Source organism: Melanostigma gelatinosum, assembly GCF_949748355.1.
Source record: "Melanostigma gelatinosum genome assembly, chromosome: 12".
NCBI lineage: Eukaryota > Metazoa > Chordata > Actinopteri > Perciformes > Zoarcidae > Melanostigma > Melanostigma gelatinosum.
In genome coordinates, this window is record NC_136645.1 from 22,416,271 (window position 1) to 22,443,632 (window position 27,362).

Consider the following 27,362-nt stretch of genomic DNA (forward strand, 5'->3'; position numbering starts at 1 on the left):
GGAGGAGGCAGAAAACTGTGCTGGCAGAATAACATAAGCTGGCAGCCCGGTCCCACTGCTCACATTAATGTGGTTAGGCACTCGGAAGTGATGTCCATCAGTCACAAGTGACAAGACAGGTGAAGACGCAGCACCAAGCAGTGATTTTTAAAAGCCGTTGTAGTTTATATTGGAGAGCATTACGAGCAGATGAGTAACAAAACGACAGCAAAAAACAAATACCAAAAAAAAACAACAGACACGTTATGAGCGGATGAGTCGCCTACTGGCCTGTACAGACAGAACAAACCGAACAGCGACTGATAACACCCCAGCAGGACGGCTTAAAAAACAAACACGCATGCATGAAGGTACATAATATAAAGACAAGCCGCATTGGAAACACACATAATAAAGACATATGGAATGAGACGCGATTGTCCCAGTTTTGAAAATGGATGCGCTCTCGTTTGAGGTTTGTCGAATTGACTCATTCGTCAATAATTGCAAAAGTGATGGGAGATGTACATTGTCACAGAACGTACATTATAACATTCTATTTGTATATACTGCTCTGTTGTGTTGCAAAAATCAGAATGCCTCTGTTGCTTTTTTCTACATGAACAGCATTGATATCCTATATTAACGTCACTGTTTTCACGTAAATATGCAACAGTATGTTTTTTTTTTTGTAGCTGATAACTTATAAAGAACGTAGCAGCGCTCATATTTCAGGGGGGGGGGGGGTTGAAAATGAAAGTCATTGATACTTTTTAAGGGAATATTTTTGGGAAATACATTTAAAACATTTGGTTTCTAGCTGTTTGATAAGAGCATTGCTGCAACATTCATATCTGCTAGTGAGATACAAAGCTACATCCTGGAGTTAGCTAGCTTAGCCTAGCATATAGACTGGAAACAGGGAGAAACAGCTAGCCTGGCTCTGTCCAAGGGTAACAAAATATCTGCCTACTGGAACTTAATTAAGTTCACGAATCACATTGTTGTTTGTTAAATTCATTGTTGTTTGTTAAACAACTGCCGGTTGTGGTTTTACAGGGGTTTATGCTAAGCTAATCGTCTCCTGTCTGTAGCTTCATGTTCAATAGACAGACATGAGTGGTATCAATCTTCTCATCAAGCTGTAGGCAAGAAAGTGAAACAGGCCTATTTCCAAAAATATTGTCAAACTTTCCATTTAAGATACGTGTTTTCCAACTGTATCTGCATCACAAGTTATTGTAACCCAAACCCCCAACCCCAGCCCAGGCCCTTTCAAAGTTCCCTGGGGATGATGGTGAAGGGCCGGATGGGGCAGGAGGCCTCCAGCTCCAGGGCTGTCAGAAAGCAATCGGGGGCCTGGCTGGAGCCTCGAGACTGCAGGGCCTCTCCCAGACCGCTCCACGCCTCGTGAGAGGTGCTGTGGACCTGAACTGCATCACGCAGAACCTTCTCCCCGAGGTGGGTGCGCTCGGTTTTCACCAGCAGACGGCCCTGGATGGACAGATGGATAAAAGAGAGGGGACATTAGGTTTGCATATAGACTACGCAGGTCATGAACAGTATTCCTATAGAAAATAAAGTGTTATTTAATTGTTTATTTTAACAGAAAATCCACTTAAAAATCCACTTCTGAGGTAAGTTACAGGCAAAAAGTTGAACAATGGCGTGCTCTCATTCTCACAACACAGAATGGTGAAATTACATTTAACCCCAGTAGCTCGTCCTAAATTGTCTCCCTAAATATCTACCATTAAAACAATTCATCATGACATGATAAGATCAAGTCAGCAGATGGTGGCTTTTTACAAAATAAAATCCAAATCTTGGATTATAATGGCAGCTGTCCTGTGGACTAGTTTAGTACGACAAAAAAAGAACAGCAACAAAAACCAACTGTACTCCACGAGAGTGCTACTGAAGGGAGAAAATCAACAAATAGCGAGATTAGGAGCAGTCCTCTGGAAAAACGACGCTGTATGTTAAGAGACGCAGTGTAAGAAATTTGAGCAAAGAACTGTGTGTTCAGTAGATATAATAAAAGTGTTTAATAATTCATAATTAAGAATTCATAATTAGTCATAAACATAAGTGTTTTGGAAATGCATAATTAAGAAAAGCATAAAGTGTTTTAGGATAAGCAGCTAGAAGTAGAATTTGAGACATGAAGCTTTTGCCAAAGTTGCAGAAGTTTAACGTTTATACTGAAGGATTATTATAGAAGGGATTAAGCAATAACTGACAGTCTTTGAATGTGTTAGGAGCTCAGGGAAAGAGAGTCATGAAGACAGGCATTTACAGAAGTGCACAGGGAAGTTAGCTAATAGAAGTTGAGATAGACGGAAGGGGAGGAGTTGCGAACGGATATGAGGGCGGGAGATAGAAAGAGTTTTTCTCTTCCGTTAGTTAGGATCCAGGACAGACGTGTGTCCTGGGACCAGAGGTAGTTTTTTCCAAAGTGGCTTAATATTGTAATATTTCATAGGAGTAATGTACTCCATTGTATAACTGTAATTGCATCAACAGGATTAAAATCCTTATAACGGTAAACCAGTTTCGGTAACGTTTTTAGCGCAGTGTGACTGTGAAGCTAACAGTCCACGTGTGCTGGCCTCCTCCCGATGGGGTGAGATTCAGCCCCCACAACAGTAATAAGTAAAGTAAAGTTGATGCTGTGTTTAACCTGCTTGTGTCGGAGGTGAGACTGCTGGTTAAAGGGATCACATTGGTGCAATCGAGTTGCGGTCTCTTTGGCTGTTGCAGGACTTGTAATAAGCCTGGATCAATGATCAACTCATTACTCGTCACCGCTGTCTTACACCAGCAGCTAGCTTAACAGCTATGAGTACTAACAATAGCCATGTTTGTTGTTTACGTTTATTATGAAATGAATAATGATAATTTTGGAGGATGGCTTGAAGGGATGGGCTGTCTGTGTAGCCGACTTGGCGACTTTCTTGCTAGATTTAGCACCTTTTGGAGCTAATGCTGCTCGCTACTTTTGTTTGAGAAGAGTACGCAACACTTGGCTGTCTTTTTGAGATGGATAATTGTTTTAACCTAGCATACTCTTGCTAGTTTTTCAAGAATACCAACCTTAGCTTTAACAATTATTGAAAAGTACCATCAAAAGTGCTTTGCGGCAACTCTAAAGCTTTAGCACCCACTCGTCACATATTGAGTATTTAGAAAAAAGAAGACTTTGTGGTATAACAAGCAGCCAGCCAATTTGATGACCATCAGTAGTTAGCTCAACATCAGCCACAGGGACCGCACACAGCCCCACAGGCCTACAGTGAAGACGTAAATGTAGGCGTACTAGTGGCTAACGTTAGCAAGCTAGCTCAGACAACATGTAAATAATGCAACTTTGTAGTCACTGCATTTTGCACATAGCTAACCAACATCTGTCCAACGCACAGAAACCAAACTAATATTAAAGGAATTGAGCTCTATTGGAAGTCAGAAAAACGTACAAAAAATTATATTAAACTGATTGGTAGCCTACTAACAAGTTTACACAGTTTGTGCCAAAGTGCCAAAACATTCAAAGACTTGAGTATGTTCCTTTACAGAACATGTTAGTCCAAAGTCCTCATTTGCAGTGGCGTGCTGGATGGATACTGCCCAGGGCTCTGCCAAGAAGAGCGGTGGTAATGCATGCAATCTCCACACTCACTGGTTTCACACTGTATGAAGGTATATACTGTAGATGTATGTGCCTGTGTGTGGCATAAAAAGCTGAGTGAAAAAAGGAACAAGAAGTATGTAACTGGCATTTCGCGTAAACTGTATGAATTGAATAAATGGTCGTTTGGGCTGTCAGGTTGTGGTTTTGTAAAAAGTAGGCTATTTATGGGAGACAGAGAAGGATATTATGGATGATATCTGTCGTCACCATGTAAAGGGCATGCAGAACTTTGTGTGACTGTGTGTGTTGTGTCTCTTTTTCGGAGGTCAGCTCAGTTGGGGGTGCAGTGCGTTTGAGAGACCGGCAGAAAAGGCTGTCACGCAACTTACCAACAGCATGGAGTCAAATCTGTCTCACACACAAACAAACCGCCCGCACGCATGCACACACACACACACACATGCGCGCACACACACACACACACACACACAAGCAACATTGTCATATGCACACTCAAGGTGACAACAGGCAGCCTCTCTCGCACAATATCATCCCCTACCTTACTTTGACTATCTGTTACAAACACACACACACACACACACACACACACACACACATACGCACACGCTGAGCTGGCCTGAGATCAGACAGACGAGTCTTGTTATGCAGTCTCTGCTCACAAGCTCCAGATTAATTGGGCTGAAATTCACATAGCTGTCTCGGGGCTCTGATGCAACTTTCAATAAAAGCACACACACACACACACGCTCCCTCTCTCTCCCTCTTTTCCTCCCTTCCTCCGTTCTCCTTTTCCTCACTGCTGCTGTGAGGAAAACACAGAGGAAGATCGAAACTCTTGGGTACGGAGAAAACCTGTCACAGGATGTGCAAACAGGGCTTGTGTGTGTGTGAGTGTGTGCGAGTGTGTGCATACATGCACGTCAGTGTGTGGGTGTATGCTTGAGGTGTATGATGTATTCTTTGCCGCTGGTTTGGCCACCAGCATCCACCTCTTACTGTCTGTGCTCTTGTCTCCAGACTCACAGTGGTTACATTGTTCCGATATTTCGAGCATAAACAAGCCGGCTACCGGGATAAAACACACACACACACACCAACAATCACACCCTTCCATCTGTGCCACATGTCAGTTATGCTGGTAACCACGGAACAGTTGATCCTTCTTCGGCCAGCTGCTGAATCAAATGAACACTAGCCCGCTGTATATGCTTTGGTCTGATACAAACACAAGAGAGGCTGAAGAAGACGAGCTGACAGGAAAGAACAGACACCACAATACACACACAGTTGTCTAAGCTTACTGTCAAGAAAGAGGTCAGTGTTTTCTGAGATGAGAAGAACAATAGCAATCTCACGTCTGAGCATTGAGTACAGATGGCTACGAGACTTGGTTAGCCTAGCTTAGCACGAGGAAACAGCTAGTCTGACTCTTTTTTTTTAATTACGCAATTTTATTTAGTTGGTTTCATCTTTAAATGTGATTTCGGGGAACTTGTGCTGAAGCTATTTTATTGACAAACACTTTATCCATCTGCCCAGAAGACTAATCTTGAGCAGTGTCCCTGGCTATAGTGTGTTGCCATTCAGTATGCAGGTTGAGGATGATTAGCTTTCACTATTAGTCTCTGTAGGCATGATGGTATCAAACCTAACAACTCATAAGACCTGGTCACACCAGCATTTACGTCTACATTTATTACACAATTCCAATGGAACAGAGCGCTGTATTGTCCAAAACGGAGAAAGCTATTGTAGCTTACTAGCTGTGTTGCACCATCCAGTTTTATTTAACGTCCTCTGTCAAAGTATAAACTTCACAAAAGAGAACAGACAGACATGAAACAGGTGTCGATTGTACAATATTGGCAGCGCAGATTTGTTTCTTGTCGCACCATTAAAGCACTACTCAACTGAGCCGAGCCAAACCGAACGAGTGGGCAGTGGTGTTTTCATCCATCTTTCAAGCTAAATTCAGGCAAACTTTTGGTACGCTGCAAACAGCACACAACGTTTAATTAAGCGTATTCCCATCGGCTAGATTGAAGAGACAGAGAGTCTTCCTAAATGTCACAAACAAACACACCCAACAGAGATTTGATTGTGGAATTGATTAGCATTGGGGAAATTAGTTTTTGTCAGCTGATGTTATTCACATTTCAGACTGCAACAACAAAAAGAGTACTTTGTAATATTCTAACGTACCGTCTACAGCCAAGCAGTCGCCACTGAGATTTATTTGTGGGAATAATATTTATTGGATAACTTCTTTATTTCCAAAAACTTTTTCCACCTCAAGCAAAGCATAGAAATTGCTATCAATACGAGAATGCAAATTGTATGTGTAAAGCCACAATCTGATTTAAGCTACAGTATCGGCTTTAAACATCTGATTGGTTATGGATCCAAACTGAACTAACCAGACGGCCGTTTATCTGAAATCAATCAGTGACAAAATGCTCATATGGATCAGTTCCCAGAAATGAATGTCTTCTAGACAGTGTAGAGACAGCTGAACTCTAAATTTAGACTTGCAATCTGCTGTTGTCAGCCATGCTGCCTACATAGCTAAAGAGCTGCAAGTGACCAGTCAAACCAGAAAATATGACTTAAGTTATAGTTAAGTTTGAATTGTTATGCAGTTTTAGTCTAGAGACGGTCAAGTGCGGGCATAGCATGCATGGTTCAGTTCCATAAGGTCCATAATCATGTAATATGGCAGCCAGAGGGCGTGTTGCGTCATCCAAGAGCCGTCTGTTGAACCCCTGAAGGCTAACATCTACTACACACATACGCACAATGTCCCCCAGTGGACCAATGCCCTACCACTGAACCAGGACGAGAGCTTTTACCTGAACCTTTAATCCCATCAGTGGTTAAGTCTGACCTGTCTAGGGGAGGCGAGTCAAGGCTGCTGCGTTTACCTTGGTCATGATGGCTGGACTTTGCCTACTTATTAACTCCTTGATACAATTCCCCTTTTTAATTTCCCTTTTGGGACGTATGCTAATTCCCATTGTTGCTGCAAAGAGATAAGAAGATTGACGTCACCGACATTTACTTAAGTAAAGTATCTACAGTCAGCAGCTGATTAGCTTAGCTTAGCATAAAGCCTGGAAACGGGGGAACCAGCTGGTCCGGCACAAGATAGAATGTGGTGATTTGAGATCTTTAGATGTGTTGGTCGTCGTATTGAGCAGGACTGATCCAAGCTAAGACCCACTTCCTGGTCCTAATGCTAAGCTAACCTAGCTGTCTTCTGGCTGTAGTTTAATTTTCAGCATCCAGACACGAGAGTGGTATCGATCATCTCAGCTGACACTCTGTAAGAAAGAGATTAAGCAACTTCTCCCAAACTATTGTTGTCTGTTTTTGCTTTACCCAATGCTTCATTGAAGCTACATGACGTCGAAGCAAAATATTCAAACCCCGGACTCCATGCTTTTTCATGGCTGCATCGTTCCATCAAATGGAAACAGATTGTGGATGCTCTGTGCATTAATAACATACATAGAATTGAGCCTGACGTATTGAAATCTTTAGGACCTCCACTGGAATTCAAAATGAAGTTGTTAGAACAACATTTAACTGAACATCATGAGAGTGTAATGACCGACCCACATGTCATAGTGGGAATTGAGAAGGTCAAACCTCTTAGCACTTTCACAGAGCCAACTGTGTACTACAGTATGTTTTGTTTTTGTCAGCACGATATATATTGACCATGCTGACCTTTACATGTTGAGCTTCTCCAGCGCTGTAGTGCACCTGGATGGAATGGCAAAGAAACCTACTGCATATACTGTGCATCGAGAATAAATTCCTGCATTGCAAAGTGCATTCTCACCTCTCTACAGATTAGAGCAGATATATGAATGCACAACAGCATGAAAGTCAACGTAGCGCACACACACATACACACATACACACACACACACACACACACACACACACACACACACATGCATGTGCACACTCACGAGGGAATACAGCAACAGGAAGGGAGAAGGAATGGAAGAAAGAGGTGATGCAGGAGCCACAGAGAAAGGGAAGAGGAAGGAAGAAAGAGAGTGTGAGCAAGTGAGAAAGAGCTAAACTGGGAACAATGAATAGAGAGCGAAAGAGGGGGATGAAGAGAGAGCAAAAAAGAGAGGCGTCAAAGAAAACAGAAAAAATAAGTGAGCCCAGATGAGCCATACATAGCAACGGAGGCAACAGCCAACTCCCAATCGTCTCTCTGTTTGCCCGCCCGATTTTGTTCTTCCTCTTCCTCTCTCTCTCTCTCTCTCTCTCTCTCTCTCTCTCTCTATCTCTCTGTGGTTATCAGAGGTCTTGCTCAATATATTTCCGTGGTTGCTAGGCAATCCCATAAAGCAGTGAGAACGTGCAAAGTGTTATAAATAATGTATTTGCATTATCTAATCAGCTGACAACCACCCCCCATCCACACAGAGAGGAGAGAGAGCGAGAGAGAGCTAAAGAGAGAGAGAGAAAGGGAGAGAGAGCGAGAGAGAAAGAAAGAGAGAGAGAGAAAGGGAGAGAGAGAGAGATGGGGGGCATTTGATAATTGGAACGCGATTAATTCAATGAGCACAATTCCTCGTCCTTGAGAGTATACGTGCATATGTGAAGCAGTGTATGAATATTCTGTTGGAATGGAGGAAACGTAAAGAGTGTGTGCGTTAACGCTGTGTGTGTGTGTGTGTGTGTGTGTGTGTGTGTGTGTGTGTGTGTGTGTGTGTGTGTGTGTGTCTGACTCAGAGCAGGCTCCACTACCGAACAGGAGGGATGAGATGTGGAGGATGTTGGGAGTGGGTCAGATTAATTTCATACAACCGCCGGAAGCAAGGCTGGGCCGCGTTTCAGGATTAGCCACCCAACGAAACACACACGTGCACCACATGCCACACATACACACACGTTAACCAAAACACTTACCGTAATGAGGTGAACAGCACAGACAGACAAATGTGTAAAAGGCTGACACTGCTAATGCCATGATGGATGAAATGAAATAGTAGCTTGGATTGTTGCCTGTGGACTGTAACAGCCGAGAAATTAAACTATAAATCTGTCGCTAACCGTTGGCACACGTATACGCTGACACACACACACACACACACACACAGCATGCCAAAGTCCTATCGTGTACTGGTTTGCCTAACTACCACACCCTCTCCCATCCAAAAATACTCTGAAACCAGCAGCTGACCAGAACTGTGAGTCACTGTCTGATCACTGTTTCTCTCTCTGTCTCTCACACACTCACACACACACACACACCATGTGGACACGATTGAGGATAATAAGTAGAGGTGGAGTGAGTAAAGTGGTGTGCGATGAATAAGGGAAGATGGTGGTGTGTGTTATGATGAAGCACACAGCAGGGGCTGCTGGGCTTCTGTGCTGTATGGCATCTCGTTATGAGTTTCCTGACTCACATTTCCCTTTTTCCTCATCTGCTGCGGCTACTGTGGAGGGAATTACGACTTCACTCCACTCTGGTTGGCTCGGGGCGAAGCTATGCAATACTGTCTTGAACCTCGGAAAAACAAAAAAGTCCCTTTGCTCCACTGCCTGTTCTGCTTTTATAAGAGTAAATTCAATAGCCAATGTCAGTCAAAATGCTCCTCAAATCTACAAAAATAGAAAGTATAAACACAGTATTAAAAAAGAAAAGCTACAGCCAGCAGAGTTAGCTTAGCAAGAGCGAAAGCAAGGGAAAACAGCTAGCCTGGTCCTTTTCAAAGTTCAAAGCCCCACCCTGCTAACGCCTCAAAAGTTCATGAACTAACATTCTATATTGTTGGTTTGATGAGTGTACAAATGTTAAAATGACAGTCTATGGTTTTAGAGGGAGCCCCGGGGTCTGTCTATTTCTTGAATGACATTTTCATCTCCAAATGGTCACAGTACGTAACTCCAAGTAAAACAACAAATTGCTAGGCCAGCTGTTTCACACTGCTTTCAAGCTAAGCTAATTAGCTTCCGGCGGTAGCTTAGCACACTGACATAGTGTCATGGATCTTTCCTTCCAACTTGTAGCGAGTGAGCTAATAAGCGTTTTCCCCCAAAATGTCAAGCTAGTCCTGTAAGAGAAAATTAGATTTTTCAAGTGGAAAATCATCTCTTGCAGGGGAGGCATTAAAAAATAATGTTCAGTGTTGTAGTGCTGTGGTTTCATGGCCAAGCAGCTCTGACTGATGTAATGCCTTTACAATGGCTTCAAAAAACGAGAGAAAGAGAAAGAAAATACGAGATAGAAAAGTAAAAGTACAAAAATTAAGCACAAAGCATTTCAGTTATTGTGTGATCAGTGATAAAATATTAAAATAATTGTTGCATTCAGATCCCTGTAAAAATGGCATTAATGGTAATGACCGCGATGACCCCAATTTGATTCTCCGTACGCTGTAAACTGTCCGATAAAGGCAAAATGTCTCCGTCTCATAATGGTAATTTGTGTCCATAACAAAAATTGAAAAATCTGCTTCCATTTCATTGTCAAGCCGCAATTGGAGTACATCTTCTTTTATGTGTATCCCTTATAACTTCAAATAAAGATCTTAAGGACATTCATGGAAAGTACAGTATGTACTTTTGCAGATTAATTGCTCAAGTGTAAGAATATCAACTAAGAATATCATCATAATACCCCCTTAGGCAGAGCTCAATAAATGGGCCACTGGCACACAAAGTGTCCACAGCAGATACAGTACAAAAATAAACGCATGAATCCAGAGAGCCACAGAGTAGCAGCAACTGTAGGTTGTATTCTGGCAGGCTGATGCAAGCCAGAAACTGAAAATGGGTAGCGCTCCAAATACAATGTCCCACACACTGTCCCACTTAGGCTCCATCACAATGCAAAGATGCAAGTATTTTACCACACAGCTCCATTAGCATGTCTAATATATAATTCACCACATATAGTACTCCAGATAGCAGCGTTTTTGTATTTGGGTCTATTAGTGCCTACTTCAACATGTGCCTTAATACATGCACACGAAAAAAATGGTCCAAATAGTCCACATGTGTGCCAAATCCATGGAGGAAGGCACAAACACAACACATGCACACGCACGCTCGCACTTTCAGACTGGGAACACATCTGCCCTGTAAGAGACCCAGAGTAGGACACTGCCAGCTGGATTGGTTCTCCCACAGGCTAAATATGGAAGAGACGCGTACCTCTGTCTACCCCAGTGGGACTGCGCTTCTACACACTCACATACACACACACACAGATACACACACTAAAGTGCACAGCAGGAGCAAAAGCATCAGCCTTATGTGGTCACAAGGTGGCCAGTACTTATGTCAAAGCGATATCAACCTGCACATCTATGGTCACTATGGAGACCACGGACATATTGTGTGAGTGTGTGTGTGTGTGTGTGTGTGTGTGTGTGAGTGTGTGTATGTGTGAGCGCGTGTCTGGTGGTGCGAGTCATTGATTCAGGAATATCCCTTTCTGGTCCTTTCACCATGACAACAGAGAAAGTTCAAAGGGCAGAGCAGCCTCGGTTAATCCAGTGGATCATCTGGAACTGGGAAGCTGGGAGAGAGTGGGTGGAAGTAGGCGAGAGTGGATCTTTCTACTGCAGGAGTGTGACTGAGAGAGAGAGAGAGAGAGAGAGAGAGAGAGAGAGAGAGAGAGAGAGAGAGAGAGAGAGAGAGAGAGAGAGAGAGAGAGAGAGAAGGAGAGAAGGAGAGAGAGAGAGAGAGAGAGAGAGAGAGAGGATCTGCTCAAATGAAAGAAATGTGGGGGAGTGATCAGGAGAGAGGAAGCGAGTCTTTGAACAGTATTTGTCATGTGTTGGCTGTGGACCAAAGTTTTGTTTGTTTCTATTTTCTGAAATTTGCCCGCAACAAATCAACACATCCCAAAATATGACTGAGCCATAATGTGACAATTAATCATTATGAACACGATTGTGACACTGACACAGTACAACAATGCACAGGGGAGGAAAAAGGACTCATGAACATAAGCAGCTGCCAATTTGAGAGAGCTAATATTAGCAGCTAACAGCAAGCTAGCCTAATATTTTCTGCTGAATTACATATTTTATTTGATAACATTTCTGTTTCTTCTAAGAGAGGAACTAAACTTAACCTACTTCATTAGTATCAGTAGAAATAGTATCGTTGAGTATATGATGCTGAAATTGTCTTTTCGTTGGCCTTTTGAAAAAACAGAAGAGAGTTGTTCATTTCCAAAAGAGTAATATGTTCAGCTGCTATTGCTACTGCCAGGTAGCACGCTAATATTAGCAGCTAATAGCAAGCTAGCCTCATCATTTCTGTTTCATTACAAATCAAAAACACAAACGTCATCAGCTAACATTGCTGTCCTCCAAGTCCTCAAAACTTGCATACAGCTACATACAGTATAGTTGAGTATATGAGGCTAACATACCCTCTATAGCCTTATTTCAGCAGCTAATAGCCACGTAGCCTCATCATTTCTGTTTAATTACAAATCAAAAACACAAACGTCATCAGCTAACGTTGCTGTCCTCCAAGTCATCTCAGTCCTCAACACTTGCATACAGCTACATACAGTATAGTTGAGTATATGAGGCTAACATACCCTCTATAGCCTTATTTTAGCAGCTAATAGCCACGTAGCCTCATCATTTCTGTTTAATTACAAATCAAAAACACAAATGTCATCAGCTAATGTTGCTGTCTTCTCAGAATGGGTACTTGCATACAGCTTCATACAGTATAGTTGAATTATGAGGCAAACCTAGTGCACAGGAAAATCAATAGGAGGCATCTGCTCTACCAGCACACCTGATTCAGCCTAATGAGCTGTTGATTAGATATTGATTAAACATGCTGGGATTACATTACTGCTGTGATGAAAAATCACGGATATTCCACCTGATCTTCATTGTTGAATCCTTCAATAAAAGCACAGACGTTGCTATCGTCATGATTTATTCATGAACTTGATTAGTTTGTATTACTCTGTTGAAAACGTGGTGAGTATTTTGGTATTCTCAAGAACTGTCCTTGTCGGCAAATGAATATTCTGACCAAATATTTAAATTAGGAAACTAAACTCAGATACAACACTCTCTCTCTTCCATCTCAAGGAAAGACTGGTGCAGTAGACCAATTCTGTCTTTCTTTAATTATATTTTTATGCAACATTATAGATTTTATTAACAGTGGGATGTCATCGATTTCTTAAGACGCCAGATTTTTGACCTGTTGAAATGCAATAACTTTGGCATGAAAAGACAAAGATGCCACAGGGATGACATCATGTGATACTACATGTGCTTATACAACGGCTGTGTGTATACAGTATATGTGTGTGTGTACTCTTTCTTTAGCGTGTCTGTGTACAGTTACAGAGAGCAGAAAAAAATGAATTCTGTCTGATTTCTAATTTAATTTAGTGGATTTAAAAAAAAACATTAAATTAGTTTGTGCCTGCTTGCCTCAGCCTGAGATGATTCTGAAATTCTTGCATCACATTCAGTGTAATGTAACGCAGTGAACTCAAGCAAATCATTTTGAATGTGTGCATTGAGACGCGTGTGTACGTTGGGGTGCATATGCGTGTGTGTGTGTGTGCACATGCTCGGCCTGCATCTCACGTCAGTGGTAATTTAATAAGTAAAGGGATTCAAATGTATTAGTGTATCCACTCATGTTGTGTGCGTGTGTGTGCATACTGACCACTGAACAGTAAATTACATTAATTCCAATTTAGCAGTTTCTTGAGCTTTCGCGGACTCTCACCATGTGCACCAGTGTGCTCTCTCCTGTGGGATGGATGGCCAGGGCCTCGTCATACAGGCCCTTGGCGTCGTCCAGTTGGCCCCGGAGCTCGGCCAGGCGGCCCCGCTGCAGCAGCACCGAGTACGAGTTGGGGGAGAGCGAGCTGGCCTCGGCAATGCAGAACTGGGCCTCCTTTAGCCGGCCGTCCGCCATGAACAACTCCCCTGAGGACGGAGAGGGAGAAAGAGGAAGAAGGGTGAGGAAGGTGATACAGGGAGGAGGGGGTTGGAGTTATAATGGAGGAAAGGGTAATAAAAGAGGGGGAGGAAAGAAAGAAAGAAAGGTGAGGTACAGTAAGGAGTTCAGGAAAAGATGAAGAAAGGATAACCAGAGTGAGAGAGAAAGGAGAGGAATTTATTCATCCATGTGAGAGTGACAGAGATGAGAGTGACAGAGATGACTTAACTTCAGCAGCATAACGTCAAAATGTAAACTGTGCAGCGCTCAAATACAAACACAAAACACACACACACACACACACACACACACACACACAAAGACTATTAAAGAGAGGGAGCAACAAAGTGCCTGGGAAGTCATGAAAGTCTTGCCTAAATATGGCCATCGCTTACTAAAGCTGCCTGCCTCCTTTCTTTGCTGCTGCTGGGAAGATGAGGACAAACCCCAGACACACCCACACACACACACACACACACACACACACCCACACAATCACGCCTACAAGCAAGTCATTGTCCAATAAGACTTGGACACAGAGCTGACCAGAGGGCCCGCCCCTGGGACCGGAGAGGACCAATATCTGGACAGGATGCTGACGCAGGGTTGCTTTCAATCACTCTCATGAGTGGACGCCGGGTCAACACCCGGGGCAATCCCTGAGAAACAAACTCTTCAGCTCCAAACACTGGCAGCACCGTGCGCGTTACGGGGAAAGAGTGAGAGGGAGCGCCGTCTGCTCCTCAGCGCCGTCTGCTCCTCAGCGCCGTGTGAACCCATGTGTGTGTTTGGTAGCGGATGTTTTGTTTGTTTACCTGTGTCTCATAGATGCACAGATGGGAAATACTTAGTGCATGCATGCTGCCTCTGCGAGATGAAAAAGAGCCATTTCCCAGCCTCCGGGTCCCTTTTTTCACGGCTTCACTACGGGGAAATGCTCTCTGGTTATGTAAGGCTTTTTCCTGCTCCTCACCTGAGCTCTCGGCACAAAAGAAATACTAAATCAGATGTGTGTACGCATGTATGCAGTCCGTTTATACGTTTGCAGGTATGCGCATGTGATTATGTCCAGCTAACTGTGCCCTCTGTGGGGTTTTTTTGGCCGACGAGGATGTGATATCAAGAGAGGAAGTAACCGATGGGGAGAGGAATGCTGGGAAGGAGTGAGGGGGGGATCGTTGGGTGCGACATAGCTCAGCCTTGAGCTAAAAAACACCCCCCTGGACTCACACACACACACACACACACACACACACACACACACACACACACACACACACACACACTCACACATAATTGGGTTCAAATCAACAGCGAACAAATTATATTTTCTCCGTTCTTAGCAGAGGAATATCAGAGGTCAAAGGTCAGACATAGAAAATAACCTTCCAATTACAGTAGGCCGCGGGGTCGCGACCCCAGGGCCCCGCCACCCATCCCGCCCTGTACTGTGACGCTCTGGTATGCCGGTTGCATCACTTGCTTTACTCGGACCGCTGTATGGATTCCCATTCCCGTTCTCATGCCTCGTCCACTCCAGTCGAGTGGACGGATGGAGTGTTGTTTGTGCGAAGCATCTCTGCACTCGTCTCCCTTAATTTACTGCAAATGCTCCGCTCTCCTGTAAACTTCCACGGGCAGACTGAACGGGTGAGGCTGAACGGGTGGAAGTAATAGCAGCACGCATCACTGCCGTTCTGCCCTTAATAGAACGGTGGCCACATGTATGCAGGTATGGAGCGCACTCCCACATAAGGTATGCCGTCTGTTAAATAGTTAAAATGTCCATGTATACTGTTGTTTGTCGAAAATGGCTGCAGTAATCACATTAAATGATGGCGTTTTACATGGTAACGAGGTTGCAAACATCCCTCGTGTTACCACACAGGATTTTCCAGCACATATAGGTGACCCGAAGAGACTTTCTGTGACTGCAGTGCTCAGAATGTGAAAGAAAAAGTGTGCTTACGTTGTACCGAGTGCACAAACAATATCTCACTCCCCAGAGAGATTGAAATTCAACCGAGCTTGTAAGCAGGTCAGTAAGCTGCGTAAGACAGCACAGCTTTCACAGCAGCATCTGCACAGCACACGGTCTGTGTGGAAAAGATTCTCACTCAAACGTTGCCATCTGATATTCTACATCTTTTTTCTTGTGTAATCTGGATTTGTTTAAAGGTGCTGAATTCTAAATTCAGAGCATAATCGTAGGCTACCATAAAAAAACTCCCTCTGTGTGTGTTCCAATCCGAGCTTCTCTGTGCTTACAAAATCGACCGTAGAAGCCTAGAAGACATTATATAACATCTGAAGTCATCCTCCTGCTGCTTGGATATTCTACCAACACACATTTTCAAAAATATTTCAAACTGCATGACCACTGATCTCTTACAAATTGTAAACACATCCCTTCTCTCAGGTGTCTTCCCACAAGCCCTAAAAACTGCAGTTATTAAACCGCTCCTAAAGAAGGTTAGTTTAGACTCCGCAACGATGAAAAATTATAGGCCAATATCAAACCTCCCATTTTTAAGTAAAATAATTGAAAAAGCGGTTTTCCAACAGCTGACCAACTTCTTGACCGTAAATAACTGCTTTGATGTTTTCCAGTCAGGCTTTCGACAGCACCACAGCACTGAAACTGCTCTTGTTAAGGTTTTCAACGACATCCACATAAACATAGACAATGGCAGAAGTTCAGTCTTAGTGTTACTAGATCTCAGTGCTGCATTCGACACGGTCGACCATGCCATACTCCTAGACAGACTAAAAATCTGGGTGGGACTCTCTGGCACAGCACTTAACTGGTTTGAATCCTACTTGAAGGGCCGAGAATACTTTGTGTCTGTAGCTGAGTACACATCAGAGCTGACTAAAATGACATGTGGTGTTCCCCAAGGTTCAATACTGGGGCCTCTTCTGTTCAACATCTACATGCTTCCACTAGCTCAGATTATGGAAAACAACAAAGTGTGTTATCATAATTATGCAGACGACACACAAATCTACATAACTATGTCACCAGGGGACTATAATCCCATACAAGGGCTGGGTAACTGCATTGAACAAATCAACAACTGGATGTGCCAGAATTTTCTTCAATTAAACAAAGATAAAACAGAAGTAATTGTTTTCGGTACCAATGACGAACAATTGAAAATCACCGCTCAGCTTCAGTCACTGATGTTAAAACCCACAAACCAAGCCAGAAATCTAGGTGTAGTTATGGATTCAGACCTCAACCTGAACAGCCATATCAAGACAATTACAAAATCAGCCTACTATCACCTGAAGAATATATCAAGGATTAGAGGACTTATGTCTCAACAGGATTTGGAAAAACTTGTCCACGCATTTATCTTCAGCAGACTGGACTACTGTAACGGTGTGTTTACAGGTCTCTGTAAAAAATCCGTCAGAAAGCTGCAGCTGATTCAGAACGCTGCAGCTCGAGTCCTCACTAAGACCAGGAGGGTGGATCACATCACTCCAGTTCTGAGGTCTTTGCACTGGCTTCCTGTCCAACAAAGAATTGACTTTAAAATCCTGCTGTTGGTTTACAAAGCACTGAATGGTTTAGGGCCAAAATACATCTCTGATCTGCTGCTACCTTATGAACCATCCCGACCCCTCAGGTCGTCTGGGACCGGTCTACTATCTGTTCCCAGAGTCAGAACTAAACATGGAGAAGCAGCGTTCAGTTTTTCTGCTCCACATATCTGGAACAAAGTCCCAGAAAGCTGCAGGTCTGCTGAGACCCTCAGCTCATTTAAATCAAGATTGAAGACTTTTCTGTTTGCTGCTGCCTTTAATTGAACCACATTCAATTCATATATTAATCAATTTCCTGCATTTCTGCGTTTTACTACTGAATTTTATTTCGTACACTGTTTCTTTAATTGTTTTTAAATCTCCTTTTCTTTTGCCTTATGTTTTGATGCTTTTAATGGTTTTATGTGAAGCACTTTGAATTACCTTGTTGTTGAAATGTGCCATACAAATAAACTTGCCTTACCTTGCCTTGCCTTTGTTTACAAAGCCGGTCCGGCTGCACGTGCATGTAAGTGCATGTGAGTGTGTGTGCCCCACCGGCTAGCTAATCGCCATCGGTAACAGCTGATAACATCGTCCCGACCAACACAGGGAAACACTGTTAGCTCCGTCAGCACTGCTGCCGTTGTTTGCAATGCTCATGCTGTTAGCAGCATTAGCTGCTCGCTGCTGGCTCAGCCGTCACCATGTTAAGAGTTATGTGGAGGCAATTTGGAATATACAACCTTTAATGAGGTCATTCCTAACATGTGGGGTCAATGTTTCCATCTTGCTGAACCGTAAGTTGTCTAAGAATTGATCCATGGGGTACACCACATGTTCTTCTCATGACTTTGGTGATCCCCTGGCTTTTCCTCTGAAGCCACCATGAAGTTGACATTTGTGGTTTTGAGAGAACAACCAGAACGACGAGGATTGTCATGAAATATGGTTCAGACATTCACATTTTGAATAATGTTGTTGATCCCCTGGGTTTTAATTAAGCATCACCATCAGTTTAAAGTAATAAAAAAATGTAAATACTCATCGAGTCATCATTCCGTCAGCCTCAGCTGCACTTTGTGTTCAGTGCTAATTAGCACATGTTAGCATGCTATCACGCGGAACTAACATGGTCAACATGGAAAACATCTTACTAATATGATGCTAAATTGAATAATAAAAAAGATGTTAAGACATTGTGACTTGGTTAGTAAAACAAACACTAGGTGTTGAAATGATCATGGTTAAAAAATACATTTATTTTATACCGGTGTGTGTGTGTGTGTGCTTGATGCGTGTTCGTTCAACCTGATACAAATTGTGATTCTAGTTAAAGGTATTTATTGTCGCAACTCACGTTAAAGTAAGAGAAAGAGAAATGTTATTTTAAAGGACACTGAACGTATTTTATTTTATAAGTCTTATTTCCTTTGATAGAAGTAATTAAGGGTTAAATTAGATAATTGTTGAGGATTGTTTTTAAAGACACTTTAGCTTATCTGGGATTTGACTTGTCCAAGTATAGTGGTTTTTGATCTGGACCTGATCCAATGTGACCTACCGGTAGATGTGAAAACAAGTACCAGCAGTGAAATCTCCCTTTTTCTTTTTCTCATTTTTTTTTGTTGCAGTTTCACAAATAGAAAAAAAGCTTTTACAAATCTGAAACTGTCTGAGTCTCTGGCTTCCCTGGGATAATCTAGTACAGATTTGACTTTCCAAGTAAAGTGGTTTTTGATCTGGATGCGGTCCAATGTGGTCTAGCAGTGAAATCACCCTTTTTATTACATTTTCACAGAGAGAATAAAGGTTTTACAAATTTTGAAAGTGGGTTTCAGAAAGCCTTTACTTTTTGTGTCACAATAGGAAGCGGTGCAACAAGAGGTACATCTGTCGATCAGCAGTTGAAGTTCACGATCCCTTAACTTTCCCCTTAAATGCTGAATCGGCAGCTGTGAATCTGAGGTTTGCGTCTTTTGCAGTATGTCAACGGCTCAGATGTTGCTCAGCTAATCATTCAGTGTGCATATGTGGTGGAAGGGTTGAGTCAAGTCATAGGCTAATAATAGTGCTGTTACAATTCATACATGAATACATGGCCACAGGAGCATGTTGGCGTGCTCACATTAGCATCTAGCTAATGCATTTGCATTTGCAGATACTATTATTATTCATAAAGCATAATAACACTGAGAAACACAAAACCATGGAATGTGATTACTGTCGATTGCCAGTTTTCAAAACAACCTTTCCTCACAGTCAGCCTTTTAGCATGGCGGCTGGCTGACGTGAACCCCAAACAGGAGTAGAAAGAGATTCCAACCCCACCATTTGGAACATTGTTGGTAGAGTTGTGTGCGCTGCTGACATACCGGCCTGCAGCCAAATGCGTTCGAGGGTGTTCCAGATGTAAGTGGGTCCTTGGCGACGCACGGAGCTGAGGTCCGACACCTCAGAGAGCGCCGCCTCCAGACGAGACACCGCAACCGACGAAGGGCTCAGCGAACCTGTGAAGGGATGAGAAATGCTAACCGTTGGAGCCTTTTAAGCGACAGTAACCACAGCATAGTAAGTGTACACTAACACAATGAATACTTTTATATGTTACAAGTACTGAATGATAAACACATGGAAAACATGTTTTGTCCCAGATAGGCAGTAAAACATTCATACTCAATTGAAAAACCCTTCAAATATGACAGAAGAGAGCCATTCTGAGAAAAACAAACATTCATTCTCTGTTAATATCCTGAACATCAATAGATTTCATGGGACCGAATGGCAAGCGAACGGACCCCTGACCCTGCAAGAAACGCAGGTGAGGAGGTGAGTCATATCATTGATATTTAACGTGTCAGGCAAACAAAGGATTTCTGCCAAAGGATTGGGACTGACCCACACTTTCACCTTTCTCACAGGTATTTACCCAACAACAGAGAAAAAGGAGGAAGTGTTTTAAGAAAAACTTCAACCAGAGAGAGAGAGAGAGAGAGAGAGAGAGACAGAGAGAGAGAGAGAGCAGACCAGTGGAGGCGTCCTGGAAGTCGGGCAGTGTTAGGTGGATGGAGGGCTTCCTGGGTCCAGGGCTGACCTCCACCCGCTCGGCCATTGGTATGCTGCTGCTGTCATCTGTCTCACTGCAACATGTGAAGCACAAACAGAATGAGCAATCGCAAGCACAGATGTGCACTACATGTACTCACCTTTAGAGTTATAAGGTTCCGAAAATACTTCATTGACAAGTTATTACCTTTAGACATCGATTGCCATATAGTTTGAAAAAAAAGGTCTGCCTCTATTCTGAGTTTAATCCAAATAGAATTATTATTATTTAGTTATTTTGTGACGTACGTAATCACATCCATTCTTGTTTGTGTATTATGTTAATACGTTTGATTTGTTTTCTACAATAAGTTTTTTTTTCTGCCCCACACTAGCTTCTTCTGATTAGAGGCCTATAGAGCCAGATTGTTTCTGGACATTTCAGCGATGCGATGCTATAACTCTACCATCATGCTGCTAACTGGGTTCGTGTCTGTGGTGCTTGTAACTTGTAGATTTCTGCAGCCACACGGTGTTGATAGTGACAAGACAGAAGAACAATGTTCAATATGGAGAGAAAACATCTGCAGAAACTGATGGAGAAGCATTTATTTTTATTTGGATTGATCAGATCTGTTTTTGAGTATAAATTCCAAAGCATGTGTCTGAATAAGTGCCCAAACATATACTTTGTACATCACACATCCTTTCCGTGGTTAATACATTGATTTAGTGTATTATAACAAAGAAAGAGTGTAAACAGTCTTGCTTTCTGTTATGCCTTAAAAGATGGAACCTGATAATTCCAAGCAAAATACTGTAAGTGTTTTCTGCTCTAGAAAGCCATATATGTTATACAATGTTGATATTACATATATATAGAGTACATTTAGGGGTCCCGTTGTGATGATGAACGATAGAGAACTTTAGTGCATATGAGTTTCACCATCTAAGATGTGACAAGTTTGAAGCTCAAAACCGCTCAGATCGCAGATGGAACTTTACAATTCACGGTCATGATATATCCGAATACACACACACACATTAACACAGATAGGTAATCAATACCGCCGCGGCAAACATCCCCCCCTTCCCAGCTTCATCGTGCATAACAGTAAAAAAACACAAAAAACGCACATCTGGCTGGCGCACACACACCTGGAGCGGCTGACATCATAGCGGCTCAGCCACTGTTGCAGCATCTCTTCACAGGTCCGCAGGGCTGCGGCCGGGCCGAAGAGGGCCTCTTCCAGCTTCACCTTTGTGAACAGCAGACTGTACCAGAAAACACAGAAAACACACACATAGCACAGAAAACACACACACACACACACACACACACACACACACACACACACACACACACACACACACACACACACACATTACTCATCTTTGTTTAATCATATTCAGCTTATTTGTGTTTTTATAACCACACCACAAACTTGTTTTTGTACCAGTACGGATATTAAACTGTAAACTGATAAGCTTGGAGGAATGTTTATGTGGGCCCAACCCTGTTCTTATTATCACTGATCACATTAGCTGCGTTGTGAACACACAACATGGTATTCAGTGAAAACAATTGTGCCGCAGGTTTACAATGAACTTGTTGTACTCGAACAACCGCCTCACAGTTTCTTTGCCACGTTTACAGCCACGTCTGTCTAAAATGTCATTACGTTATGATCTTATCCGGTAAGATATTTGTGTGAAATAGTCATAATCAGCATATCATCTCTTGTCACCGTCCGGCTCATGACCTCTGACCTTTTGTTCTTTTTTCCTTGTTTTTCATTCAGTTTTTGCGTTTTCTGCTTTTATTTTGAAGTTTACTCCTCTCTGTGTCTTGTTTGACTTCCTGCCTTTGTTAGTTTTCCAGCCTTGGTGATTGTCTGCCCCGCCCTCATTAGTTTCACCTGTCTGTCGTCGGCCCTGTAGTCCCTGCTCACTCCCTACTTGTACCAGCCCAGTTCCTTGGTCGTTAGTTCGTCGTCGGTTTGTCTACAGCTTTGTTTGGAGTTCTGTGCCACTTTGCCTTTGTCCTTGCCTGCTGTTTCCTGCCTGATATGTTAGACTAGAGCTTGTCAGCTTGTTTTCAAATGAAATCATTACATGCTTTCTGCTGCCTCCTCATCTTTGTCTGCATTCGGGTCCCTCCACTGTGGCCTGCTCTCCAACCATGACAATTCTGTAGTTATGTCCAGATACATGTTTTGTGAAGTTACAGCGACATTGACTTTTGACCACCGAATTCTAATCAGTGGTCCAGGTGGACGTTGGTGCAAAATTTGGATAGATTCTCTCAAGGCGTTTTTTCCGAGATATCACGAGAAGGGCACGGACGCGAAGTCATTTCATCTTTGCCTTCAGGTGGACCTTTGTGCCAAATTTGAAATACCCTCCAGGCATTGAGATATCAGCAGAATGGTACGGACGTGAAGTCAAAATAACTTTGACCTTTGACCACCAAATTCGAATCAGTTCATCCTCAAGTCCAGGTGGACGTTTGTGCTAAATTTGAAGAAATTCTCTCAAAGCATTCCTGACATGTCACAAGCATGGGCCGGACTTGAATTCACAGTGACCTTGACCCTTGATCTTTGACCACCAACATCTGCTCAGTTTATCCTAGAGTCTCGGTGGACGCCTGTACCAAATTTGAAATCATTCCCTCCGGGCGTTCCTGAGATATTGCATCCACACGTTGGGCCTGACGGAGGTACGGACGGACAAACCCCAAAACATAATTCCTGATATCGTCCCATGTCGCTGATTTGATTGCAAAAGCAAAGAAGCATACACACACGTGCAGTTACACAGTCATGTCCATGTCCATGTGTTTGAGCTTCTCCAGTAGCTGTGTTAGGTGCTCAGGACCCGTCACCATCTCACTGAGCCACACATGGGTCGATACAAACATGTGAGCGGGTAAAGATAGTCATCAGCAACGAGCTCTAAGAGTCCATGTACGCGCTTGTGTGTATTGAGAGGTTGATGAGGACAGGCCATAGAGTGTTTCCGCTCGAAACCTTTTTAGTTGAAGACAACTGGTTAAGTGATATGGGAGTCTCTGATGTGAATGTGTGTGTGTGTGTGTGTGTGTGTAGTAATTGCCAGAAGGGGCTCTCAGAGGATGCAGTCTGTCATGGGCATCACTCATCCATGAGAGAGAGAGGCAGAGAGACCACGGTGTTGGCCACATCTGACGCCCGCCTGCCCCGCTGTCCTGTCCAATGCCTCCCTGCTGTTGAAGGCCCCTCCGATTCCAGGAGGGATAGAGGGAACGACAGGGGGACAGAATGGATGGGGGGGAGGGATGGAGGGAAAGGGTGAGGATCAATAGCGGAGCGAGACGAGCTCGTGGAGGGTGTTGGAAGAGGAAGAAATTGAAAGTGTACCTGTGTGTGTGTGTGTGTGTGTGTGTGTGTGTGTGTGTGGGAGGAAGGGGGTTGGGTTTTCTGACGCGCGGATGACAAGCGCCGTTGAGGGACGCTGTGTTAAAGATGCGCCTGCCAGTAGGGGTCCACCAGAGTGTGTGATTGTGTGCGTCTCTAGGCTACCCATTACCAGTGTGGCGGAGCATTTAGAGGCCGTGTGACGGTGTAAACCCATCCCAGTGTTGAAATGTGACAAGGTGTGTGTGTGGGTGTGGGTGTGTATATCATACGTACAAAGAAGTGACGTCTCTTATTGTGTATGCAGGATGTACAACATAAAGAACCGGCTTAACTTAGTTAACTAACTCTGGTATTCAAAAAATATGAATTCATTTAACACAAATACTTCCAATCGTATGAAAAGTAGAAGGTACAAGCTTGCGTACATAGAAATTCCGCGGGAGAAGTTAACTACGACTCCCATGGTGCATTTTGGCAAGAAATATCCAATCTAAAGAGTATGCTGTTGAGAAAAGTCATTGGTGATCACTTGTAATAGACTAGATTCTTTTCCATGGCAACAGCTCATGGGTATTGTAGTATCTAGAGCTGGAAATAGCTCAAGCACCTGACATGAACCCGTATGACTGTCAGGGAAAGTCCAGTGTTTCTATGCTAAAGGAACAGTGTGTAGCTTTTAGGGGGATCTATTGGCAGAAATGGAATTTTATATTAATAAGTATGTTTTCTTTAGTGTATAATCACCTGAAAATAAGAATTATGTGTTTTCGTTAACTTAGAAGAAACAGTTTATGTCTTAATACGGAGCCGGCCGCCATGTTTCTCCAGTTGCCCAGAACGGACAAACCAAACACTGGCTCAAGAGAGGGACTTTTGCCTTTTTGCATCGGCCTTTGTAAGAGAAATTTGGTTGCAATCTGCAACCTCACCAACGCCGGCAAATATATGCTTCACCTCTTAATGCAACATTCAGGGTTTTGTTGGAAGAAAAAATCGAAATGATAAATACAGAATGGAGAAAAAACACTTCTGTAACCAGCGGCCAAATGTAATAGAGGAAACAGGGAGGAAGTTAACAGTATTGTCAGGTGGCAAAGAGTAGGTTGTAAAATATGATATGATGATATACTTATAAAAACTGGAAATATCACGATAAAAGCAATACAACTCTAGTAGTTTATAATTTAAAGCTGTTTCAACTAAAGCCCATATTCTCACCGCAAGTGAGGCAACTATTCAGAGAATTCACGACTACTTTGCAATCAAATCACGTATTCAATCCACCTTGAGTCTTTACAAATAGTTCTCTACATTATAGTAAACGGCATCAAACTGATCTAACTCATCCTACTCATACTGAGTGTCATCCACCTTGTTATTCACCGCACACAGCCGGTGTTTCCCCCTCGCAGCTTCACAAACGATGGATTTCATCAAGATCACTGCACTCAAAAACTAAAAGTCTGATTACAAAAGGTGTCATTTCCAGGCTCCTGTGGTGTGTGTGTGTGTGTGTGTGTGTGTGCGCGCGGAGAGCAGCCAGTAATAATGTTCCCTTGAAAAAGTGGTACATCTACAGTACTACTTATCCTGCACTCCCACAGAGCAGAGCGTGGATTCACTACAGGCCCATGGCCGCTTGCAGACAAACACACACACACACACACACACACACATCATGCTATAGTATATATATCTATCTATATATATATATATATATATATATATATATATATATATATATATATATATATATATATATCAATATATATATATATATATATATACACACAGTATACACAGTGCATGCATAAACACACGCCTGTGCAGACATGCTTGCTTTGTGTAGCAGGGCATAAGCCACGCAAGCCTGTGCACGCTAATACTCACGCTTGCACAGATGCACACGCGTGCACGTGCACAAACACACTTGCTCATGCTGCAACATCCCGTTAGATGAATGCAGAATCAAAGGCTGGGATTAATCATTCTCTTTAGTACAAACTGTGAAACCACGATCACTCTCTCTCTCTCTCTCTCTCTCTCTCTCTCTCTCTCTCTCTCTCTCTCTGTCTCTCTCTCGCTCTCTCTCTCTCTCTCTCTCTGTCTCTCTCTCTCTCTCTCTCTCTGTCTCTCTCTCTCGCTCTCTCTCGCGCTCTCTCTCTCTCTCTCGCGCTCTCTCTCTCGCGCTCTCGCTCTCTCGCTCTCTCTCTCTGTCTCTCTCTCTCTGTCTCTCTCTCTGTCTCTCTCTCTCTCTCTCTCTCTCACTCACTCACACACACACACAACCCTCCCCTCTCTCTCTCTCTTGCCTCAGCTCTCTCAATCTGTAGCAGAATCTCATTTAACATTGAAATGCATGCGTGTTTACTGGGTGATTAAAATTTCAAAGAAAAGGGAGAAACGGAGAGATACAAAAGATGAGAGGCAAGGGGAGAAAAGAGGGCGAGTTAGAAAGAGAGTGAGAGGGGAGGAGATGAAGAAGGAAGAGAGAGAGAGAGCGAGAGAGAGAGAGAGAGAGAGAGAGATGGGAGCTGGGGGTAGATGATGTGGGAGAAAAGGAGGAAGGAGAAATTCAGAGTGCTACAGTGAGCTGACAGTTTGCTGTGGTGCAGAGACGCAGCGGCTAACAAGAATCACACACATGCATGCACACACACACACACACACACACACACACACACACACACACACACACACACACACACACACATACACCGTGACACACAAACATGTATGTGCCAGATTACGATCTACACAAGTACACTCGCAGCCCCCACAACACACGAGTACAAACATACACACACACACACACACACACTCACTCAAACACGTGACTGTCGCAGCATGCCCAGCATCATGCACGGTGTAAACTTTGATCTGTGATGCTTGCTCACACATCCTGAGCAAATGATATTCAGTGAGCTTGTTACTGAGAAAACACACCTCCTTTCACTATCTCTCTCTGTCCATCTCTCCGTCTCAATCTCTCATTCTCCGACTCTGAGGTCTGCAACTCGGCCTCAGCCCGGCAGTTCACGAGGGTATTGATATATTCTGGCCGAGTTAGGATTTATTTTCATGTGCATGTTGTGGGTTTCAAGTGGATTAAGGCTAAAATATTGTTTGTAATAAAATGTTAAATCACGTAAACGACTTCTTGTCCTTTTCTCACGATGTGTAAACTGCATCCGTTTGGTTTTATACTAAAGTATGGATTTTGGGTGTACTGTTATCAAGTCAGTTTCAAACGTGCCTCCCAACAGGAAGTTGGATCAACCAATGAGGGCCGTACGATGTGTCGTGGAGATTTGGGAGCTGTGTGCGTTGGCTTCTATGCGAGCCACCATACTGTGGTTGCTGTTCTCTGCGCAGCGAATCTTTGCAGCAAAGCAGTTCCCGCTTTACACAAACACGCCGCAAAACCAACGGGTCACAACTTGCTAGCTAGCTAACAATGGAGAGTGTAAAGAATGTTTGTTTTTCTACCGACTCCCTATTCAAAATAGCCAGCTAACAAATATTTGACTAACTATTGTGCAGTGCTACTTCAGTGTTCTTCTTGAATCAAGGCAAAGTTGCGACTCGGTTTTGGTTGATAACAGCTGCATTAATTGCAAATGGCTAATGCGTTAGCAAACATTTGGCCATTTACACATACAGCAGACCCGTGGCAACATTAGCGCTAATTAGACTTGTGCTTCTGGTCACCTAAGGAATGAAAGTCTAATATTTACTCTCTTTATTGTCTCCACCAACTCCAGAGGGACATACTGTAC

The 27,362-nt window shown here is 43.2% G+C and overlaps 1 protein-coding gene across 1 annotated transcript in view; it reads right to left on the reverse strand.

Moving 5' to 3' along the window:
- Positions 1-241: 241 nt before the first annotated feature.
- Positions 242-27,362, reverse strand: part of ttc7a (tetratricopeptide repeat domain 7A) — a gene marked incomplete at its 5' end in the record, with an annotated part of 48,896 nt that continues 21,775 nt past the window's right edge. The window contains 5 exons of the mRNA XM_079279978.1: positions 242-1,473; positions 13,391-13,593; positions 19,513-19,647; positions 20,165-20,277; positions 21,341-21,457. Coding sequence (XP_079136104.1) covers positions 1,255-1,473; positions 13,391-13,593; positions 19,513-19,647; positions 20,165-20,277; positions 21,341-21,457 — 787 coding nt within the window. The 3' untranslated portion in view covers positions 242-1,254. The remainder of the gene's footprint in view (positions 1,474-13,390; positions 13,594-19,512; positions 19,648-20,164; positions 20,278-21,340; positions 21,458-27,362) is intronic.